Source organism: Scyliorhinus canicula, chromosome 5 (genome assembly GCF_902713615.1).
Source record: "Scyliorhinus canicula chromosome 5, sScyCan1.1, whole genome shotgun sequence".
NCBI lineage: Eukaryota > Metazoa > Chordata > Chondrichthyes > Carcharhiniformes > Scyliorhinidae > Scyliorhinus > Scyliorhinus canicula.
This window is the reverse complement of record NC_052150.1, coordinates 123121121-123143720: the sequence shown is the minus strand read 5'-3', so window position 1 is coordinate 123143720 and position 22600 is coordinate 123121121. Positions and strand designations below refer to the sequence as shown.

The following is a 22600-nucleotide window of genomic DNA, read 5'->3' as shown; positions in this document are numbered from 1 at the left end:
GTGACCCAGAGGCGAGCCGGCTGTAACAGGCCAAACTTCACCCCCTTCTTGTGAAGCACTCCCTTCGCCCGATTGAAACCCGCCCTTCTCTTCGCCACCTCTGCGCTCCAGTCCTGATAGATCCTGATCTCTGCATTCTCCCCTTTCCTTCTTCGCCCATCTAAACACACACTCATGGTCAACGAAGCGGTAAAAATGGACCAGCACCACTCGATGGGCCCCCTCCAGCTCCAAGGGTCCTTGGAACGACCCCGCGCTCATTAACGAATTCAGCATCGCAACCACGTAGGCCCTCAAATCCGAACCTTCCAGCCCCTCCGGGAGGCCCAAAATCGGCAGTTTCTTCCGACGGGAGCGGTTCTCCATCTCCTCCATCCTTGCCAGCCATTTCTTGTGAAGTGCCTCATGCAACTCCACCTTCACTGCCAGGCCCAGGAGTTTGTCCTCGCTCTCCGAGGCCTTTTGCTGTAGCTCTCGGATCTCTGCCCCCTGAGCCGTCTGAGTCACCATGAGCTTGTCCAGCGAGGCCTTAAACGGTTCAAGGATCTCAGCTTTCAGCTCTCTGAAGCAGCGATGGAGCAGCTCCTGCTGCTCCTGCACCCACTGCTGCCATGCTGCCGGTTCCCCGCCCGCCGCCATCTTGTTTTTCCTACCTCGCACTTTTCTCTGCTCCAAAGCCGATTTTTTGACTGCTCCGCTCCTGGTCCAGTCCATCCACTGACAGATGAGCACAGTGGATGTGTTCCCACCAGGGGAAAAGTCCAACCAGCACCGCTGCGGGCCCTTAAAAGAGCCCGAAAGTCCAAAAATAGCGGGAGCTACCGAACGTGCGGCTTAGCTCCGCATTGCCACAACCGGAAGTCCCAAAAGTTACATTTCTTAAACACTCATTTCTTAAAGGTACACTCGCATGACTTCAGCAATGTTCCACGAATAACACTGACATGAATGATCAGTTAGTTGCTGGTTGAAGTTTCTCCTTTTCAGCAAGTGCACCAGGATATTTTACTGTCCCCGTAAACCTCCTAAACATTTGGGCAAATGGTGCGGAAGGGAACTGTAATTGGGCATCTTGTCCTGCACTGAAGAGTCTACTTTATTTTGGGGCTTGAGTCAAAACGATTCCTATAGACCATAACATGCTGCCAACTAAGCGAAGCTGAACATATGAACCAAGTTGACATCTGAATCTTGTTGGCTGAAATAAGATGATACATCTTAATCCTCTTTCCATAATAACATGATAGAAACATAGAAAATAGGAGCAGGAATAAGCCCTTTGAGCCTGCTCCGTCATGCAATATGATCATCGCTGACCCTCTATCACAACATCATCCTCCCATACTCACCCACACAATCTAGAAATCTTATCTTATTTCCTTCTTAAATATATCCAGTGACTTGGCCTCCACAGCCTTCTGTGGTAGAGAATTCCACACAGTTCACCACCGCCTGAGTGAAGAAGTTTCTCCTCATCTCAGTCCTCAATGGCCTATCCCATCTCCTGAGACTTGAAACCCCTTTTTTTAGGCCCCCCAATCAGAAGAAACAACATCCCTACATTCAGTTTGTCTGCTCTGTCTGAATTTTATACATTTCAATTAGATTCCCTCTCTTCTAAATGCCAGTGAAAACAGATCCAGTTGACCCAATCTTGCACGACAATCCTGTCACCCCAGGAATCAGTCGAGTGAACCTTTGCTGCACCCCTCTATGGCAAGGATATCCTTTCTAAGGAGACCAAAACTGCACACCGTACCTCAGGTGTGGTCTCACCCAGGCTCTGTACAGCTGCCGTAAAACATCCTTGCTCCTGTATTCGGCTTCTCTTGCAATGAATGCCAACATACCATTTTCCACCTTAACTGCTTGCTGTACCTGCATGTTTGCCTTCAGTGACTGCTGTACGAGGACACCCAGGTTCCTTCACACATCAACATTTCCCAATCTATCACCATTTCTATAACACTCTGCTATTCTGTTTCTCCGTCCATAGTGGATTTCTCCGTCCACAGTGGATTACATTTATCCACACATTGTATCTTCCATGTACTTGTCCACTCACTCAACTTGTCTAAATTGCTTTGAAGCCTCTTAACATCCTCGTCAACACTCAGATCGCCACCAAATTTTGTGACATCAGCAAACTTGGAAATATTACTTTTGGCTCCCGCATCCAAATAATTTATGTATACTGTAAATAGCTGGGCCCCAAGCTCTGGTGCCTGAGACCCTACTAGTCACTGCCTGCCACTTTGAAAATCATCCATTTATTCCGACTCTTTGGTTTCTGACTGCTAAGCAATTCTCTGTCCATGCCAATATAGTGTCCCCAACCCCATGAGCTTTAATTTTGCCACAACCCTCTTATGTGGGACTTTATCAAAAGCTTTCTGAAAATCCAAATACACCATCTGAAAATCCAATTACACCACTTATACTGGTTCACCTTTATCTATTATACTAATTACTTGTCAAGTAGGTTTGTCAAGCGTGATTTCCTTTGCATAAATCCATGTTGACTATGTGTAATCCTGTTGATAGTTTCTACGTTTTCCGTTATAACATATTTTCTAATGCACTCTAGCATTTTCCCTACTACTGATGTTTGGCTAATTGGTCTGTAATTCCTTGTTTTCTCCCTCCCTTTTTTTAAATAGCAGGGCTACAGTTTCTACCCGCCAATCCTTTCTAGAATCTACAGAACTTTTGACGGTGACAACCAACACATCCAGTATTTCTATAGCCACCACCTTTCGTAACCTGGGATGTAGATTATCAGGCCACAGGGATTTATTGGCTTTCGGTCCCATTAATTTCTCCATCGTTTGGAATACTAATTTTGTTCAATTTCCCCTGCTCACTAGATTTTTGATTCCGAACCATTTCTGGAATGTTATGTGTGTCTTCCTGCATGAAGACAGAACTAAAGTTGTTTAATTGCTCTGCCATTTCCTTGTTCTCTGTTAAAAATTCTTCTGTTTTGGACTGTAAGGGACCTACGTTGTTTTTGTTAATCTTTTTCATATTTATAATTATAGAGACTTTTACTGTCCACTTTTATGTCGCTTGCAAGTTTACTCTCTTACTCTGTTTTTCCCCTCTTAATCAATCTCTCAGTCTTCCTTTGCTGAACTGCTCCCAATTATTAGGCTTGCTACTTTTTCTGACAACTATATATGACTCCTCTTTGCAGCTAATACCATGGTTTGACCGCTTTACTTATGTTTCTGCGCCAGAAAGGAATGCATTGCTGTTGCAATGCAGACGTTTATTCCTCAAATACTAGTCATTACCTATCCTCCACCATGCCTTTTAATGAAGTTTCCCAATGTATCTTAGCCAACTCGCATCTCGTACTTTAAAAGTTTCTTTTGTTTAAAATTAGGACCCTGGTTTCAAATGGGACCACTTCACTTTTCATCCTGACAAAGAATTTAACATGTTGTGGTCACTGTACCCTTAACGACCCTGCACAACATGGTTATTAATTAACTCCATCTCATTGCATAATACCAAAAGGAGGATAGCATGTTCCCTAGTTTGTTCCTCAACATAATGGTCTAAAATACCATTTTGTACGCACCCCAGGAATTTGTCTGCTACAGTATTGTTGATAATTTGGTTTGCCCAGTCTATATGTAGATTAAAGACACCCATGATTACTGTTTCATCCTTGTTACCTGCATCTCAAATTTCCTGTTTTATGCCATCCCTTACCTTTCCACTTCCTTTTGGAAGCCTTTAGACAGCAATTATTTCTGCCCCTTGTTGCTTGTTAGCTCCACCTAGATTGATTCTATATTTAGATCTTCCAATATCCCTTCTCACTATTACACAGATTTAACCCTTAACTAACAACACCACCCCACCTCCTTTCCCTTTTTGTCTGTCCTTCCTAAATATTAAATACCCTTGGATATTCAGTACCCAGCCTTGGTCACTCTGCAGCCATGTCTCCATAATCGCAATCATATCATACCCGTGTATACCAATTTCTGCTGTTAATTGATTTACCTTATTGCGAATGCACCATGCATTTAAATACAATGCCTTTTGACTTGTCTGCTAACATATTTACACATATTATTTGTACTATGGCTCTATTTATGGCTAGCCCTTGTTTCCTTTGCCTTCCACTTTTGCTTCTTACTTTTTGCTCTTTCATTTCCATCATGTTTCCCCCTCTTGTGTCTCCCCACTCAGGTTTCCAGCCCCCTGCTACTCTTGTTTAAATCCTCCCAAACAGCACCAGCAAATATCCTTACGAGGATATTGGTTGCGGTCCTGCTGGGGTGAAAATTGTCCAATCTCCCCCAGAATCGATTTCAATGCTGCAGGAATCCAAATCCCCCTGGCACTTGCTGCATTCCCCTAAGAAACCACTTCCCCCAACAGTGTCCAGAATGGGAAACCCGTTGGAGCGGTAGATGGACCCAGGGACTCTTGCACTACCTTCCTTGTTATTGTGCTCTGTCTGGCAGTCACCCATTCCTTTCTGCCTGTATCTGCGGTGTGATGGTGACAAAATGTCTTTACCCAGAGAGTGGTGAGCCTGTGGAATTCATTACCACAGGAAGTACTTGAGCCCAAAACATTGTATGTTAGATACGGCACTTAAGGTGAAGTGGATCAAATGAAATGGGGGAAAGGGGATTAAGCTATCGAGTCGAATGATCAGCCATGATAATGAATGGCGGAACGGGCTTGAAGGATTGAATGGCCTCCTCCTATTTTTTAATGTTTTTATGAACCCTTATCCACAGTCGGGTCAATTGGTTGTTCTCTGGCACTGGCATTTTGGCATATTACTTTGTTTGCTGCTGTCATATCCCTTCAGCTCATTGACAGGGGGTGTTTACTTATATACCAGAACTGATGGAAACTGTTCAATCTTTCTGCTTGAGACTCGAGACAAAGGTGCGCCAAGATCTCATCCGAGTTCTATGCTGATGATACTACACAAACATTCCATACTGAGGAACATCTGCACTAGAAAATGGACAGAATGGGCAAGCTCTATAAACTGTTTGGTTTGACCATCAGCATAAGGATAGGTAATTGTCATGGTTCAGGATGTTGCCATACTTCCATCTATCAACATTGATAATATGACACTGGAGGTTGTTGGTACCTCCACACAACTAGGCTCCGCAATCACCCATAATGTGTCACTCGAAGCTGAAATCAGCACCCATATTGCAAAAGTTGTTGTATCAAAGTTGAGAGAGTGTGGAATAAAAGCAACCTGACTGAGAACACCAAATTACAAGTCTACCAAGCCTGCATCCTAATTGCACTCCTCTGCAGTGGTGAGACCTGATCAACATATGCTGAGTAGGAGAAACGGCTGAACAGATACCTTCGCTATCTCCTTGGTATCTCTTGGTAAGACAAAGGGCTGGATTTTACTCTCCCCTGCTGGTAGATTTGAAGGTGGGGGACTGTTGAAGTGGTGACTCGCCCGATATCTACCCACCCTTCCCCTGCTCCAACTGTAATTATACCAGCAGGCGTCTACCTGCCAGAAACCAAGTGAGGCCCTTAAAGTGCTTGTGGGAGTTATGCACAGGTCCCTTAATTGTAACTACACAGTTGGATAGAGTATAAAAGAAGAGACAATGGCCGCTTGTCAGAAAGGCACTGCAAGAATCAGGGTTTTTTAATCTACTCATCGATTGGAAAAATCAGATTGTCAAAGGTAGTGTAGTTGAAGAGTTCATAGAACGTTTTTGGGATTGTTTCTTAGAACAGCACGCTCTGGGGCCAACCAGAGTGCAAACTACATGAGACCTGGCTATGCAATGAGGTGGGGTTAATTGATAACTCCATGGTGAAGGCACTCCTAGGTAGCAGCGATCATAATAATTCAGTTTGGGGGAGAGAAGACTGCCATGCAAGACCAGTATTTTAAACTTAACTGAGGGCAATTATGATGGGATGAAAGCAAGCTATGTGAATTCGCAAATATGCTTCAGGGATAGATCAACAGGGGATCCGTGGCACATATTTAAAGCAACATTTCAGAATGAACAGAATAGGCATATTCCAATCAGAAGAAAAATTCCAAGAGGAGGGGCCATCATCTGTCGTTAACTAAAACAGTTACAGCCAGTATTAAGTTAAAGAAAAGCATACATTTGTGCAAAAGCAAGTGGCAGGTCAGAAGACTGGGAAGAATATAACGAATTACAAAAAGATTGATAAGGAGGGGGAAACTAGCCTATGAGAGAAGCTAGCCAGTAATATAAAGATGTCTAAGAGAAAATGCTGGAAAATCTCAGCAGGTCTGACAGCATCTGTAGGGAGAGAAAAGAGCTAACGTTTTGAGTCCAATGACTCTTTGTCAAAGCTGCCAGATGCTGCCAGACCTGCTGAGATTTTCCAGCATTTTCTCTTTCACAGATTCCAGCATCTGCAGTAATTTGCTTTTATATAAAGGCGTATAGTAAGAGTTTATATAGGTATTTAAATAAGAAAAGAGTTAACAAAGTGAGATTTGGTCCAATTGAAAGTGAATCTGAGGAATTGGTAATGGAAAGTAGGGATATGGCGGATTAATTAAACCGGTATTTTGCATCTGTCTTCGCTCCACAAGACTTGAGTAACATGCCAGAAATAGCTGTAAATCAGGAAATGGAAGTGAGGGAGGAACTTGGGGAAATTATAATCACTAGGGGGGTGGTATTGAGCAATTTGTTGGGTCTATGGGCTAACGTATCCCCTGGTCTGGATGGACTTCAGCCCGAGGTCTTGAGGTACCATGTGGTCTAATCCTGTTCCTAATTGGTATGTTTGTAAATGGACAATTAATTCCAATTTAAGGACCTTATCCTACCACTGGAATTTAACCAGCAGCGGGAGAGGTCCACACCAAACACTCAGCCTAACGGGGTTTTTTATGTGGAATGGTGGTGGGCAGAGGGGAAAGTCTCTCCTTAACCGGCAGAGGTCTGGAATGTGCGAATTCCATCAACATACACTCATTGCTAAGACAACATCGGCACTAGCTCAGCAGCATTCATCGGATTGATGACAGCCGTATATGCAAAGACCTTCTGCACAGTGAACTGACCATTGGGTCACAACTAGCTGGCCATCCATATCTCGACTACAAAGACATCTGCAAAGCTGGTAGACGACTGGAGATAATCGCTGACATTGTGACCTCTGGAGGCTGGCTGGTTGGAAGAATCGAGGAGGAATGATAAAGTCAGCTGCTAAGAAGAGGGCCCAGAGTCAAGAGGCCAGCGAAGGCATGTACCTTCTCCGATCACTGTCTTCCTAAGCAGCAATTGAGGCATAGACTGCAATGCCATATGCGGTTCCTCAGCCATACCAGATGATGCTTTAACACTGAGTCCAAAGATGTGCAGGTTAGGTGGATTGGCCATGATAAATTGCCCTTAGTGTCCAAGAAGGTTAGGTGGTGTTACTGGGTTACGAGGATAGGGTGAAGGTGTGGGCTTAAGTAGGGTACTCTTTCCAAGGGCCAGTGCAGACTCAATGGGCCGAATGGCCTCCTACACTGTAAATTCTATGATCACTCCCGTGGAAACCATTGTCTGCTGAGGTGGAAGATTGCCACAATGAGCATTCATTAGGTGAAAAGAAATCCTTTGTCTCATGTCACCTCTGGTTCTTTTGCCAACGATCTTAAACCTGCATCCTCTGATTCTTAGCCTTCTCGGTTACTGGCAACAGATTCTCTTTATTTAGATATTCAAACCCTTTATGATTTTAAAAACCAAATCTCCCCTTAACCTTCTTAGAGTTTGGGAAAGCATCCCCATTTCTCCAGACTGTTCATATGACAGTAATCCCTCATTCCTGGTACCAATCTAGCAAATCATTTTTGTTTCTCATGGACATCTTACTATTAAATGAATATTGTGTGAATGTGGGAGAAACAATTGAGGAAAAAAGTTTATTTTTCAACCTTATTGTTTTTATTTATATAATTTCCTTTTCATTTTGTCTCCAGGAAAATACATGCAAATGATGAATATCCTGAAACCAATTGCTTTTGATGTTATCCACTGTATGTCACAACTATTTGATTATTACCTGTATGCTGTATATACATTTTTTGGACGGGAGGACATGGTAAGTTTTGAAGTCAATAATAATTCAGATATTTATAGTAGATCCTAATACAACAACAGATACTTATATTTGTTTAATGTATTTAACATAAAACATACCAAAGCATATTATAGGAGCATTACAAAGAAAAAGCAAAGTACTGTGGTTGCTGGAAATCTGAAATTTCAAACAAAAAATGCTGGAAATTCTCAGCAGGTCAGACATCATCTATGGACAGAGAAACATACCCCAGACTTTTCAGTTTCTGATGGTTGTATTAAGGAAAATGTGCTGTGGGCTCCCTTGGTAATCACAATGCAAGGATTTTGGCAGAATATTTGAAGTGTCAACTCCCGATGGGCAGTTCCCCTGCAACCGCCATGGAAGTCATAGAATCCCTACAGTGCACAATGAGGCCATTCGGCCCATCGAGTCAATACCAACCTTTCGAAAAAGCACCCTACTCGGGCCCACACCACCGTCCTATTAACCCCACCTCACCTTTTGGACGCTAAGGGACAATTTATCACGGCCAATCCACCTAACCTGCACATCTTTCGGCTGCAGGAGGAAACCGGAGCACCCAGAGGAAACCCACGCAGACATAGGAAGAAAGTGCAAACTCCACACAGACAGTCACCCGAGGCTGGAATTGAACCTGGGTCCCTGGCGCTGTGAGGCAGCAGTGCTAACCACTTTAAGACAGAGATAGATAGGTTTTTGATCAATATGGCGATCAGGGGTTATGGGGAGAAGACAGGAGAATGGGGATGAGAAAAATATCAGCCATGATTGAATGATGGAGCAGACTCGATGGGCCGAGTGGCCTAATTATGCTCCTATGTTTTATAGTCTTAAAGAATGACTTCAAAGAAGCAAGGAGGGAGAAATTATAAAGAGAGCTAGCTAGTATTACAAAAAGAAATTGTTGGAGTTTTTACAAGTATTTAAAAGGAAAAGAGTAACTAAAGTGAGCATTGGTACCCAAGAGGGTGAGCGTTGAGAATTAATAATGGGAATCGAGGAAATGGCAAAAGCATTGAACAGGCATTTTGTATCTATCTTCACTGTCGAAGAGACACAATGATTCCAGGAAAATTAAGAGGGAAACAGGAGGGAGGAACTTAAAACAATTTCCTTCACCTGGGGAAAGGTAGTGGGGAAACTATTGGGACTAAAGATTGGCAAGTCCCTTGGACCTAATAGGTTTCATCCTAGTGCCTCAAAAGAAGTAGCTGCAGAGTTAATTGTGATCCATGTGCATTGGTTGTGATCTTCCAAAACTCCCTAGATTCTGGAAATTCCCAACAGATTGAAAAATCACTCATGCAATGTCTATCAATAAAGAAGACTGATGGAATGCAGAATTATGTATGCAAATTAGCTTTAGTTTGATTTCCTTAGGCTAGATATGCTTGCCATAGAGTAAGTGCAACAGAGGATCACCTGGGATGGTGGGATTGTCTTTTGAGAAAAGATTAAGGCAACTGAGTCAGTATTGTGTCGAGTTTCGAAGAATGAGAGGTGATCTCATTGAAATGTACTAAATTATTTCTAAACGTAGATGTAGATAGGATGTTTCCCCTGCCTGCTGAGTCTAGCACCAGAGGCCACAGTCTCAGAATAATGGACAAACCATTTAATACTGAGATGAGGAATTTCTTCACTCAAATTGTGGTAATCTGTGGAATCCTCTACCTCAAGAGGGCTGTGGAAGCTGAATCATTGAGCATATTCAAGACAGAAACTGATAACAATGACATCAAGGGATGTGGGAATAGCATGGAAAAATAGCATTGGGGTAGGCGATTGATCTAATTGAATAACGGGGCAGATTTGACAGGCCAAATGGTCTACTCCTGCTCCTATGTTCCTAGACTGCTTGTTTAACATCCAGTACTCGATGAGTAGAAATTTCTCCCAACAAAATATTTGAAAACTCCCACCACAACTCTGTTCCCTAGCAACTAACGCCACCCTTCTCCTGTGCAACTCAGACTGAGACTGAGCAGACTGTTTGTAACATCGGGATCTCGCTGTTTGTAACCTCGGGATTTCACTGTTTGTAACCTCGGGATCTCAGTATTTGTAACCTCGGGATCTCGCTGTTTGGAACCTCGGGATGTCGCTGTTTGTAACCTCGGGATCTCGCTGTTTGTAACCTCGGGATCTCGCTGTTTGTAACCTCGGGATCTCGCTGTTTGTAACCTCGGGATCTCGCTGTTTGTAACCTCGGGATCTCGCTGTTTGTAACCTCGGGATCTCGCTGTTTGTAACCTCGGGATCTCGCTGTTTGTACCCTCGGGATCTCGCTGTTTGTACCCTCGGGATCTCGCTGTTTGTACCCTCGGGATCTCGCTGTTTGTACCCTCGGGATCTCGCTGTTTGTACCCTCGGGATGTCGCTGTTTGTACCCTCGGGATGTCGCTGTTTGTACCCTCGGGATGTCGCTGTTTGTACCCTCGGGATGTCGCTGTTTGTACCCTCGGGATGTCGCTGTTTGTACCCTCGGGATCTCGCTGTTTGTACCCTCGGGATCTCGCTGTTTGTACCCTCGGGATCTCGCTGTTTGTACCCTCGGGATCTCGCTGTTTGTACCCTCGGGATGTCGCTGTTTGTAACCTCGGGATCTCGCTGTTTGTAACCTCGGGATCTCGCTGTTTGTAACCTCGGGATGTCGCTGTTTGGAACCTCGGGATCTCGCTGTTTGTAACCTCGGGATCTCGCTGTTTGTAACCTCGGGATCTCGCTGTTTGGAACCTCGGGATCTCGCTGTTTGGAACCTCGGGATCTCGCTGTTTGGAACCTCGGGATCTCGCTGTTTGGAACCTCGGGATCTCGCTGTTTGGAACCTCGGGATCTCGCTGTTTGGAACCTCGGGATCTCGCTGTTTGGAACCTCGGGATCTTAACATTTGAGCTTCTGACCATATGTTGCACCATCATTGAAACCACTTATTTCCACCTACACCACAGTCCTCTATACCTGCCTCAACTCATTGCTTCTGAAACACTCCTCCATTCTTTTGCTACCCTATGACTTGACTATTCAAGCACACTCCTGGCAGGCCTCCCATGTTCTATCCTCCGCAAACTCTACTGCTCATGTTCTAATTCGCACAAAGCTCTGTTTATCCATCACCTTCATTAATCAACATTGGTTAATCAACACCTTGATTTTAAGACTTTCATCCTTCTTCTCATATCCTCCAAGGCCATGCCCCCCCTCCATCTCTCTTATTCCTGTGGCCCTACAATGCTCTGAGATAGCCAATCTGCTCCAATTCTGGGTTTTTGAGCATCCTTGATTTGAATTATTCACAATGGCCGTCCTTGCTTGCAGATCCAATTACTATTTATGTCGGGGGGGCTTTGCAAGTAAATTCTGTAGTGTTCCAGCTGTTGCTTTCTGGTTTGTGACACAGGAAACCTATTATATTTTTGTGTTCTCATTTTTTTCTCAAAGTAGCAATCTGATGTTGCTCGTTCTTCTGTTGGTGTGATTAACACGCCTCCATTTAAAGGACATGTGCTTAACACTGGTTTGGCTCTGTATCTGTATCTATGCTCAGGAGTCGCCAGGTGCCGTAACAGACACCGTCACAAGTTATTAAGGTCAAGTTCAAAGCAATAAGTCTTAACACCGATCAGTAAGTCTAAACAATTAGTGTTTGTTATAACAGATATAATAAATACTCATGCACACGCTAAAAGACTAATACTTATTTCTACTATTAAACGACTAAATACTTATCTAAGTAGGAACCAGCAAGGTCAGGGGACAAGGCCTTTGTTCCTTTCTGGACTGCACCTTCTGTTCACTAATAGTCGGTAAGAGTATAAGCAATGCCTGGGTCACGTAGCGATCGTTGTTTTGGCACTTACTGAAAGATGGCTGATGCTCAACGGCCAGTGATGAAAGTCAGGATGCTACAGATCTGGGTCGGAGGCAACAGATCTGGGCCGGAGTCTGGAAGCTACAGACCGAATCATGTGCTTGACCTTTTTATAGGTCCTAGAGGTCCGTGCCCCTTGGGGCGGGCTCTTTCACCTGCTAGGTATCGATTGGGTCATTCCCAATCGATATCATTCGAATTCTCCTATCCTGGAGTCGTTCCTCGATGGCGGAGGCGGTTCCTAGGGGTCATTGACCTGGGTTCTCTGGCGCCATTCTGTCTGGGTGGCTATTGAAAAGTATCCATCGATACTTAAAATGTTTCTATTGTATCTAGGCCTGGGCCGGGATCACCTCATTACTATGCAGATTGGTTTCCCATTTACACCTTTGGCTGAAACTCTGCACCTGCCTTGAAAACCGGTTTTTACAAGTGTCTCACTGTTGAAAGCTTCTGCAAGCTGTTTGTCCTTACTATGGCTGTTTTTCCCTGCAGTCTTAGCAGTTCTCCATTTTGTAGACTGGTGTCCATTTTAGAGGGCTACACTGACAGATGGACATTCATATGGCCAACTATGGGCTAGTCCTGTGACTATAGTTAGGACAAAGTCGTGTTTTTAGAACTCAATGGTTGGTGCAGATTATTTTTGAATCACTTGAAATTTTGTAAGATTTTATATATGTTTATTACTTAATTATTTGATTCTGATGACAGCATTCATAAACCAGGCAGTTGTTATGGGGTTGAAGCAACTCACCCAGTGGGATGGATGCTGAGTCCTGTAACGTACTTGATTGCGCTTGGGTTTGCTGCAATTGTTGCTTTCCCGATTTGTGGAATGCAGTTTCAATTTCTATCGGTTAATTTCTGATATTTTCAAAAATTAAATAATTGAAGTACACAAAGGAATATTCACTGCAATAACATTTTGGCTGTTCTTCAAATTTTGACTTTTGAATTAGTAGGTTTTGTCTGGCAAATGCTTGGACAAGGCAACTTGTGTATGGTCTACGTTAGGTCATTGACTAGTGTTATTTTCTTTCAGTACGAATCTACAGGACTGGGACTTATCAGCAGCAGACTGCGAACCACATTGAATAGGATACAAGAGAGCCTTATTGACCTGGTAAGGAAGCTGTCTCTGAATTCTTGTTTTACCTGAACTACCTGCTACAGGAAGAAACTCCAAAATTTGCTGAAATTTCTATCTAGAATTTAGATTGCAGTCAAACAATAGCTCTGTGGCAGAGTAACTCTTGGACCATATGCAATCAGCTGAAAAGTGCAAATCCTTTCATTTAAAAAAAAAATAACTTGAATGCGATACTTAAATGAAAATCATATTCTCAACCTTCCAGTCTAAGTCTAACAGAGAAATGAATTTTAGATTTCCAGCAGGTATTCTTCTTTCTACTTAACAGAATGCTCACAGACAGACAGACAATACCGAATAATTTTAAATCCCAGACGATGAAAGGCAAAGAAGAGAGACTTACATTTTTATCGTGCCTTTTGTAACCTCAGAACATGCCAAAATGCTTCAAGCGAATGAGTATTTTTCAAGGATCGGGACTATTGAAATATGAAAATGAATTTGTGGACTAACAGGTGATACTAACAGGGAAAAAAAAGAAAGGCTTTCCTTTTTATATAGTGCTTGACAGTAAATGAAGTACTTTTGAAGTATATACACTGTTGTAGTTCAGGGAACGTGACAGACAATTTGCCAACAGTAATCCTTCATGAACCACAATATAATAATGACCAGATAATCTGTTTTTGTAATATTGATTGAGGAATAAATATTGGCCAGGACACTGGGGATAACTCCCCTATTACTCCTCAGAATCGTGCCATGAAGTCTTTTCCGTCCACCAGAACAGGCAGACTGGGCCTTGATTTAACACCTCATCTGAAAGACAGCACCTCTGGCAGTGCAGCACTCCTTCGCACTGCACTGGAGTGCTGGCCTTAATTCCTGTGCCAAAACCCTGGAAAGTGACTTGAAGCCAGAAACCTGTGAACCAGAGACACGAGTGCTACCAGCTTAGACATGGCTGGCACACAATCTGATAACCTGGCAGTGTGATTTTTTAAAAATATATAATGTTGAAAGATGAATATTGGCCAGGGCACAACGGAGAACTTCTTTCTCTCATTCAACGTAGTTCCATGGGATACTTTATCACCACTTCAGAGGGCCTCTTTTACTGGTTCATCAAAAGGACAACACCTCCAACAATGCAGCACTCGTTCAGTAAGATACTGGTGCCAGCCTAGATATTATGCTGAGACCCCTGGACTGGGACTGGAAACTGTAATCTTCTGGCTCGGAGATGAGTACAGCCACCTGAGATATGGCTGTCAACATGAGAGCACTGTACTGTTTTCTGGATTAAGTATTAATTCATGATAATTGATAAGATTAAAGTCCAGAAGAAAAAAAATGTTCTGCCGTTCCTTAGGTTGCATTGAAATTCCAGGAGTGTAGCGACCAATATAAGCTGGTTGTTTTTCTAGAGTCAGTCCCTTTTAAACTGTAATCTGTTTTTTTGCCAAATTGGGTGTTATGACCCTTGAGGTTTCTTTTGATTAAAATTTTCTATCTCTGTGAAATATTCTAAATGTAACCGAGATAAGATCCCGGACTTGAGAATAGTAGGGCAAGGGAGATGATACATTCTGCAGTCATCTTCTGAATGTTATCTGGGCCATCGGTAAACTCCTCTACTGTAACAAAGAGACAAACCTTTCATACCTTTTCACAAATGGGATTTCAATCATGTGACAGTAGCTATTTACATACAGTAGAGGCCGTATATATTAATGAAGGAACTTTGATCTCCCATTATCAAAGCCAGCAAGATGCTATTGAAACAAATAGAGGGTCCTTGGCATCCTCCTTGCATAGTGAGTTTTGTTCCTGGTAGTTTCTGGAGCCAGGAGGTCTGGTGGCCTATTGTCCTTGTGCTTTGTAGCGAGTTTAACCAGTGTCAAACAGTGTCAAGTGTGAAATCCAACAGTAAACTGTCTGGACATGTCCCTTGGAAATTCACTTTCAGAGGCTGCTAGACATTTGGCCACTTTTCAAGTCCTGTGACTTCTGCAGCCATTTTAACTTGGTGCCTTTGCCCCTCCAGCTGTTTCTTTCCTTTTTAAAACAATCCAAGCTATTACACCAGCTGCTGAAACTAACAATTAATATTCCATTATGCATGCAATACAGTGTTGTGACATACTGTAAATGTTTCACAATTCCTGATAATGAAGCAACCCTTGCCAGTCTGCAACAGAACATGAATAAAATCCAGTTTGCTCATTGTGTAAGCTTGATGCCAAAATAGAGTTTATAAGCAATCCTGTGAGTTATGGTCATTGCTCATTGTGTATCGTGCATGGAAATGGACCCAAGGTTACCACTTTCAGACCTGAAAAGTGCTCACTTTTCTTCAAATGATCCTAGAAAGGTAAAGTATCTAAACAATTAGAGCAACCGGTACAGCTGCTACTATCAAGTGGTCACATGAGTGGTGCTTTCCACTAACGGTTAGAAAATAGAAGCAGGAGGAGGCCATTCGGCCCTTCGTGCCTGCTCCGCCATTCGGCCCTTCGAGCCTGCTTCACCATTCATTATGATCATGGTTGATCATCAAGTTCAATACTCTGATCCCGCCTCCCCCTCCCCATATCCTTCGATCCCTTTAGCCCAAGAGCTATATCTATTTATTTCTTGAACTTACACAACATTTTGACAACAACTACTTTCTGTGAGCACGAATTCCAAAGACTTTTTCCCAGGGTAGAGGGGTCAATTACTAGGGGGCATAGATTTAAGGTTTTAGAGGAGAGATACGAGGCAAGTTATTTACATAGAGGGTAGTGGGGCCTGGAACTCGCTGCCGGAGGAGATGGTGGAAGCAGGGACGATAGTGACGTTTAAGGGGCATCTTGACAAATACATGAATAGGATGGGAATAGAGGGATACGGACCTCGGAAGTGCAGAAGATTTTAGTTCAGACGGGCAGCATGGAGGTCCGAAGGGCCTCTTCCTGTATTGTACTTTTCTTTGTTCTTTGTTCATGCAACTTTCATGGGTGAAGATATTTTTCCTCATATCATTCCTAAAAGGTTTATCCCTTATCCTCAATCTATGATCCATAGTTGTGAATTCTTCCACCATCAGGAACATCCTTTCTTAATCTACACTCTCTAATCCTATTAGAATTTTATAAGTTTCTATGCGATCCCCTCTCACTTGTCTAAATTCCAATTAATATAATCCTAACCGACTTAGTCTCTCCTCATATGGCCGCCCCGCCATCCCAGGAATCAGCCTGGTAAACTTTTCCTCCATAGCAAAAACATCCTTCCTCCGATAAGGGCACCAAAACTGCACACTGTTCCCCAGATGTGGCCTCACCAGTGTCCTGTACAATTACAGTACAGCATCCCTATTCCTATACTCACATCCTCTTGCTATGAAGGCCAACTTACCATTTGCCTTCTTTACTGCCTGCTGTACCTGTGCGCTTACTTTCAGCGACTGATGCATGAGGACACCAAGGTCTTACTAAGTATCCACCTCTCTCAATTTACATCCATTCAAATAATAATCTGCCTTCCTATTTTTCTACCAAAGAGAACAACCTCACATTTATCCGCATTATACTGCATCTGCCATGCATATGCCCACTCACTCGGCCTGTCCAATCCCACTGTTGCATCTCTGCATCCTTCTCACAGCTCACACCCCAATTTTGTATCATCTGCAATTTTGTATCATCTACAAATTTGGAGATAATATAATTTAGTTCCCTCATCCAAATCATTAATATATAATGTGAACAGTTGGGTCCCAGCACAGATCCCTATGGTACCCCACTAGTCACTGTCTGCCAATCGGAAAAAGACCCATTTATTCCAGCTTCTTGCTTCCTGTCTGCTAACCAGCTTTCTATCCATCTCAAGACACTACCCACATCCCATGTGCTTTAACTTTACATGGTAATCTGTAATGTAAGACCTGATCGAGTCTTCTGAAAGTGTAAACAGAACAAATCCATTGGTTCTCCCTGGTCAACTCTACTAGTTACATCTTCAAAGAATTCTCGTAGACTTGTCAAACATGATTTCCCTTTCGCAAATCCATGCTGACTTTGTCTGATTATTGTTGCTCGTTATGCTTTCCCTTAATTTGCTCTGTTTTAATTACCTTTGCTCAAGAGTTGCCAGGTATCTTTCTGATACCACCACAGGGTTCAAAGCCAAGTACTGATCAATGACTCGATACACCAGTTAGTAAGTTTGAAATCAATACACGTTTATTTACACACACGGTCAATTATTACTCATGCCTAAACTCTACTCGCTAAACTACAACTGCTACTAAAAGCCTATACTTAGCTTCGAGTGGCCCACTCAGTCAGAGGAACAATGGCCGTTGTCCGGTTCTGATACTGCTGGCATCGAACTGGTACGGTATAATAGCTAGGAGCGTCTATCTCGTGACGTGCGTTGACCTTAGACTTACTTGCCTGGTGCTTGGCGGGCCTTTCGTCGCTGAGAACCAAAGCCAAGGTGAGAGTTCTTCCAAGAGAGCGAACTGAACTTGGGGACTCTGTTTTATAGTCCCCAGGGGTTTTGCGCCCTTCTGGGCGGACCCCGGATTTGGTCCCAATTAATTGGACCATGTCCCAATCGTTCATATTGATTTTCTCCAATACCGGGGTTGTTCTCTGATCGTTGGGCGGGCCCTATGGAGCCGTTGTCCTGCCTTTGATTTAGCTTCCACTGGCGCCGGGGAGTCTGTCCTGGTCTCAATTGTTTTGATGTTTCTCTTTTTGTCCCCGGAGATAGCTCATTAATATGTTAATGGCTATTGGTTTCAGTTCTGTCTGGGTTCAGCAAATCTTAATACACAGGAAACCTTGCACCAGCTTGTTTTCTCTTGTGTTGTCCGTTTTTCCCTGCACTCTTTGCGAGTGTCCATTTTGGAATCGGGACGTGGCCACCCCAGGTGGCTACATTATACCACTGCTTTTTAAATGCTGTGCTATGAAATCCTTGATAATGGACTCTAGCAACTTCCTTACTACCGATGTTAGGCTCACTGGCCTACAGTTCCCTGTTTTCTCTCACCTCCCTTTTTGAATAGTGGGGTTATATTAGCTTCCCTCCAATTTGTAGGAACCATTCCAGAGTCCAAAGAATATTGGAAAATGACCACCAATGCATCTCCTGTTTCTCGGGTCATTTCCTTAAGTACTGTGGGATAAAGATTATCAGGCCCTGGATATTTATCCACCTTCGATCCCATTAATTTCTCTAAAACCATTTCTTTACTAATACTAATTTCCTTCAGCTCCTCACTGAAACTTATGTTTCTCAAAACTTCCGTTACATTATTCACGTGAGGACAAAAGCAAAGTGCGAATTTAGCTTCTCGCCATTTCTTGGTTCCCATTTAAAGAACAGTGATATATTTCGAAGTCAGGATGGTGAGTGGCTTAGAGGGGATCTTTGGATGGTGGTATTCTCATGTGTTTACCACCCTTTTGCTTCCACATGATAACGGTAGTTGGTTTGGAAGGTGCTTCCTAAAGAGCCTTGGTGAGTTCTTGTAGTGTGTGGTGTACATGGTACACACTGCTATCACTGTGCATTGGTGGTAGAGGGAGTGAATGTTTGGTGGAGTACCAATCAAGTGGGTTGCTTTGTCGTGGAGTGTTGTTGGAGCTGCACTCATCCACGCAAGGAAGTATTCTATCACATTCTTGACTTGAGCCTCTTAGATTGTGGACAGGCTTTGGAGGGGCATCGATTCAAACTCCTCCACAGTGGAATTTAAATTCAATTAATCAATCTGGATTTAAAAAGTGAGTGCTATGCACTGTGCTACCGTGCTGCCTCACTATATCACTGTTCCTTGACTGCCACTGGGTCACAATCCTGGAACTCCACAACAGAACTGTGGGTGTACTTACACCACATGGATTGCAGCGGTTAAAGAGGTGGCTTACCACCACCTTCTTGAGGGCAATTAGGGATGGGTAATAAGAATGTTGGCCCAGCCAGTGACACCAAAAATAAAAGTCCTTGATCACCAGCTCCATCTATAAGGCGTGTTGTCAGGGGCAGGAGAGGATGATCAGGTCAGGGGGAGCACGGTTGATAGATTAAGTTAATTTATACCATGAGCACAGCTCCAGAAGTCTTAAAAACAAATTTACAAGCACCGAGGAACGTTCACAAGGAGATTACCAGACACATTCCCTTTCCGTCTACCACACAATTATGGCATGAAGCTGAGAAGCTAGTTGAACTTTTTGGGTAAAAGAAATGGCCACACCTGCATTGAAACTTAGTAAGACCATGGTTGGAGTGTTGTACACACAGGAGGAGTGATAATAAGAACATAAGAACTAGGAGCAGGAGTAGGCCATATGGCCCCTCGAGCTTGCTCCGCCATTCAGTGAGATCATGGCTGATCTTTTGTTTACAACCCAGATGCAATGTGTTGCTGTCTGGCATGAGAAAGTACAAATATGAAGAAAGACTTGGAACAATTTGGGTGTTTTTTAAAAAATCAGAGATTAAAGGATGATTTTATCAAGGTGTTTACGTTGTGAGGGATGAAACAGACCGTTTCCAGAACTAATGTTTCTAGAACAAGGAGACATCAAAAATAAAACTAAATGCAAGAGATTTTGGAATAAGAGCAGAATAAAAGTTTTACTTCAGAAAAAGTGGTTGTGAGGATGTGGAATACACAATTAGATATACTAATTGAAGCAGAAATCAAGTCAACGTTCAAAAATAGATTATATAGGAGGTTGAACAGAATGAGGACAAAGGAATCTGGGCACAAAGTGGACAGATCTCAGTAGGACTCCTCATGTGGGGGATTAACACCATATTCAGCCAAGCGGCATGTTTCTGTGGTGTGGTTGTTTTATAATTCTAATATACAGTCTTACAGAGGTATGGATAGAAATGTGTGGCGAGGAAGTTCTGCAACTTTATTTTGATGTCTGAAAATTATAGACTGCAGGAACAGCAGTATGAATTGTCAGTACTCCAGTTGTACAGACCTGTCTTTAAATAGAAAGCTTTTTGCCCATTATTTCTAACGCAATTTGGCTGAAGGTATGCCATTCTGAAAAGCTTCATTGTTGTAAAAAGAAATGATTCATTCTGATCTACTGCAGAGCCTATTGCTTACTTCATTGCAGGTAAATTGGCAGCAATGTCTCTAAACACACCAGCTCACTGCATCTATTTTGAGGACAAAGAAGGCAAATACTAACAGAGATTTAATTTTCTCTTGACTAAAGTTCTGACGGACTAAGAGCTGCATGTATAAGTTTAACTGTTAAGGTTTTAGTTAAATTTGCTTTTCTTATTGAAGATGAAGACACTCAGTTTACAGTTAAGTCAAATTTCTTGCTGCTCATGCAGTTAGTTTATTGTCGGTTCCTTAGTTTCTAAAACATTGAGAATTAGGTCAACATTTTGGTTTATTCTGAATAGAAAAGAAATTCCCTAAATGATCAGACATTTTGCATCATTCCGTTTCTTCTGAAATTTGTGACAGAAATGGGGTTTGGTCAGCTAGTTGGCAGTTATAATTATTTATTTGTAAGTAGCACGGAACACTCCATTTTTTGCTCTTTTGGAGTTTGAAGACCCGAGAGATGCAAAGGATGCTGTGCATGCGATGGATGTCAAGATTGAGAGAGGAGGAGGTGAATGCGGCATTTTTAATATCAGTGGCTGCTGGCAATTTTAAAATTACCGTTTCCTGTTGAGCAAATTTTTATTTTGCTTTTAAAAAATGATGCTGGAAATGAGCAGCAACCAAGAAAAATGAGAAGCTAGTGATTTGGGTATGACTCTTGAATTTGAGATATTCAAGGCCTATTTGGAATGAACATGGGGTTTCTTTTCGCCTCTACGTTCTCGCATTTTCTGGCATTGTGCATTACACATGACTCACACCTTTTAAAACATTTATTTCAAATCTTCCTGAGCCATTCAAAGGTTCCAATCCTACATGTTAAAGCAGGAGGTGGGTGCCTCATGTTTATGGAAAGAATTTGCCATCTTAAAGGTGCCAGAATCAGAAAAAAAAATGATTAAGGGGGTTAAAGACCCAAGGGCCCAATTTAACATCATGTTTTGTGCCAGTTAATTTTGGTTATGATTCACCTGAGCTTTTGTTGGCACATACAAAATACCAACTGATAACAGAGCAGACAGGTTCTGCTCAATCACATTTACAGAACATACCCAGAGCTAGAATAAGCTCATGATGTGCCCTGAACCCCTTAGCTGCATTTCTGGAGCCTCCACTTTAAAAATCGTTCAAGAGAACTAGATTGAATAATCAAATCCACAGGACCTTAACCTGTACATTTAAGCCAGCAGCATTTCAGCTTTCTCACTCTGAAAACGATGAATAACATGGGACACTCTGGCATTTTAACAGTGGAAGGAAAATTAAGTGTGATTTATTTTTGGACCAAAAGCACAATACTGCAGACAGTGGACATCTGAAATAAAAGCAGAAAATGCAGATAGTACTCAGCAGCTCAGACAGCATCTGTGGAGATTGAGAAACAGAGTTAACATTTCAGGTTGGTGGCACTTCATCAGAACACAATGAAAGGCCATCAAACTGCAATGTCAATTCTGCTTCTCGCTACCCTTACTGTCATTTCCGACATATTCTGTTTATATTTGTGTTCCAGTTTTTCAATTAAAATCACTATTAAATTAAGTTCGTTTGGGGGCGCGTGGGTTGAGTTGTGTGATTACCTTGTGCCCAGTTGAGTTGAGACAGACAGAATGCAAACTTCATACTCCCATATCAATTTATTGTGGTATGCAGCCTAGGGGAAACATGTTCCTGATTTGTAGTAAACACAGCAGAGGGGCAAGGTTATGGGTGGCTAGCATCTAAGAAGGTCTCATGGCCGTTCAAGATCCAGATCAAGGTAGCATCGTTACACCAGATCCCGAAGCAACAGCCGGGATTGCCGAATCCGCTCCTGTTCTCCTTCGTATTCAAAGAGAAGTCAGCCCTGTGTTGTTACTCTTGTCTTAATAAAGCTCGTAGTCTCAAATGTGGAGAAGATGCTTTATTGTGAGTTCGTTCTCTCTTCAGAGCTGTTTCCTAAGGTTACCTTCAGTGTTCCTAGCTGGTGTGGGTGTATCTGTGTTGTTCCAAGTTCTGCCCTCTGTGAAGTGTGTCCTCACTTCCTGTCCCCGTCTATTTATATGGCTCTCCCGTGCCCCCTCTAGTGTTTGCTCAGTTGTATTGCATCTAGTTAACTTGTGATCACCACATCCCCCTTTTTCTCTTTACATATTTTCTGTACATCGTTAAAGAAAATTGTACATCCTGTCCCGGTGTATTTATAGCTCTCCCTCTGGTGTTTGCTCAGTTGTTTTGTATCTAGTAAATCTACGATCACCACATCCCCCTTTTTCTCTTTACATATTTGCTGTACATCGTTAAAGAAAATTATAGAAAACAGTTACTTATGATATGCGTATCTATACAGGTGATGGTGCTATTGCATATTGTACAAAGCCAATGTAGTTATATGTCCAATCTT

The 22600-nt window shown here is 42.7% G+C and overlaps 1 protein-coding gene across 1 annotated transcript in view; it reads left to right on the top strand.

The window, feature by feature from the left end:
- Window positions 1-22600, top strand: part of vps50 (VPS50 EARP/GARPII complex subunit) — a 234499-nt gene that overhangs the window by 157432 nt on the left and 54467 nt on the right. The window contains exons 21-22 of the mRNA XM_038797578.1: window positions 7985-8106; window positions 13026-13106. Of these exons, the coding sequence (XP_038653506.1) occupies window positions 7985-8106; window positions 13026-13106 (203 nt within the window). The remainder of the gene's footprint in view (window positions 1-7984; window positions 8107-13025; window positions 13107-22600) is intronic.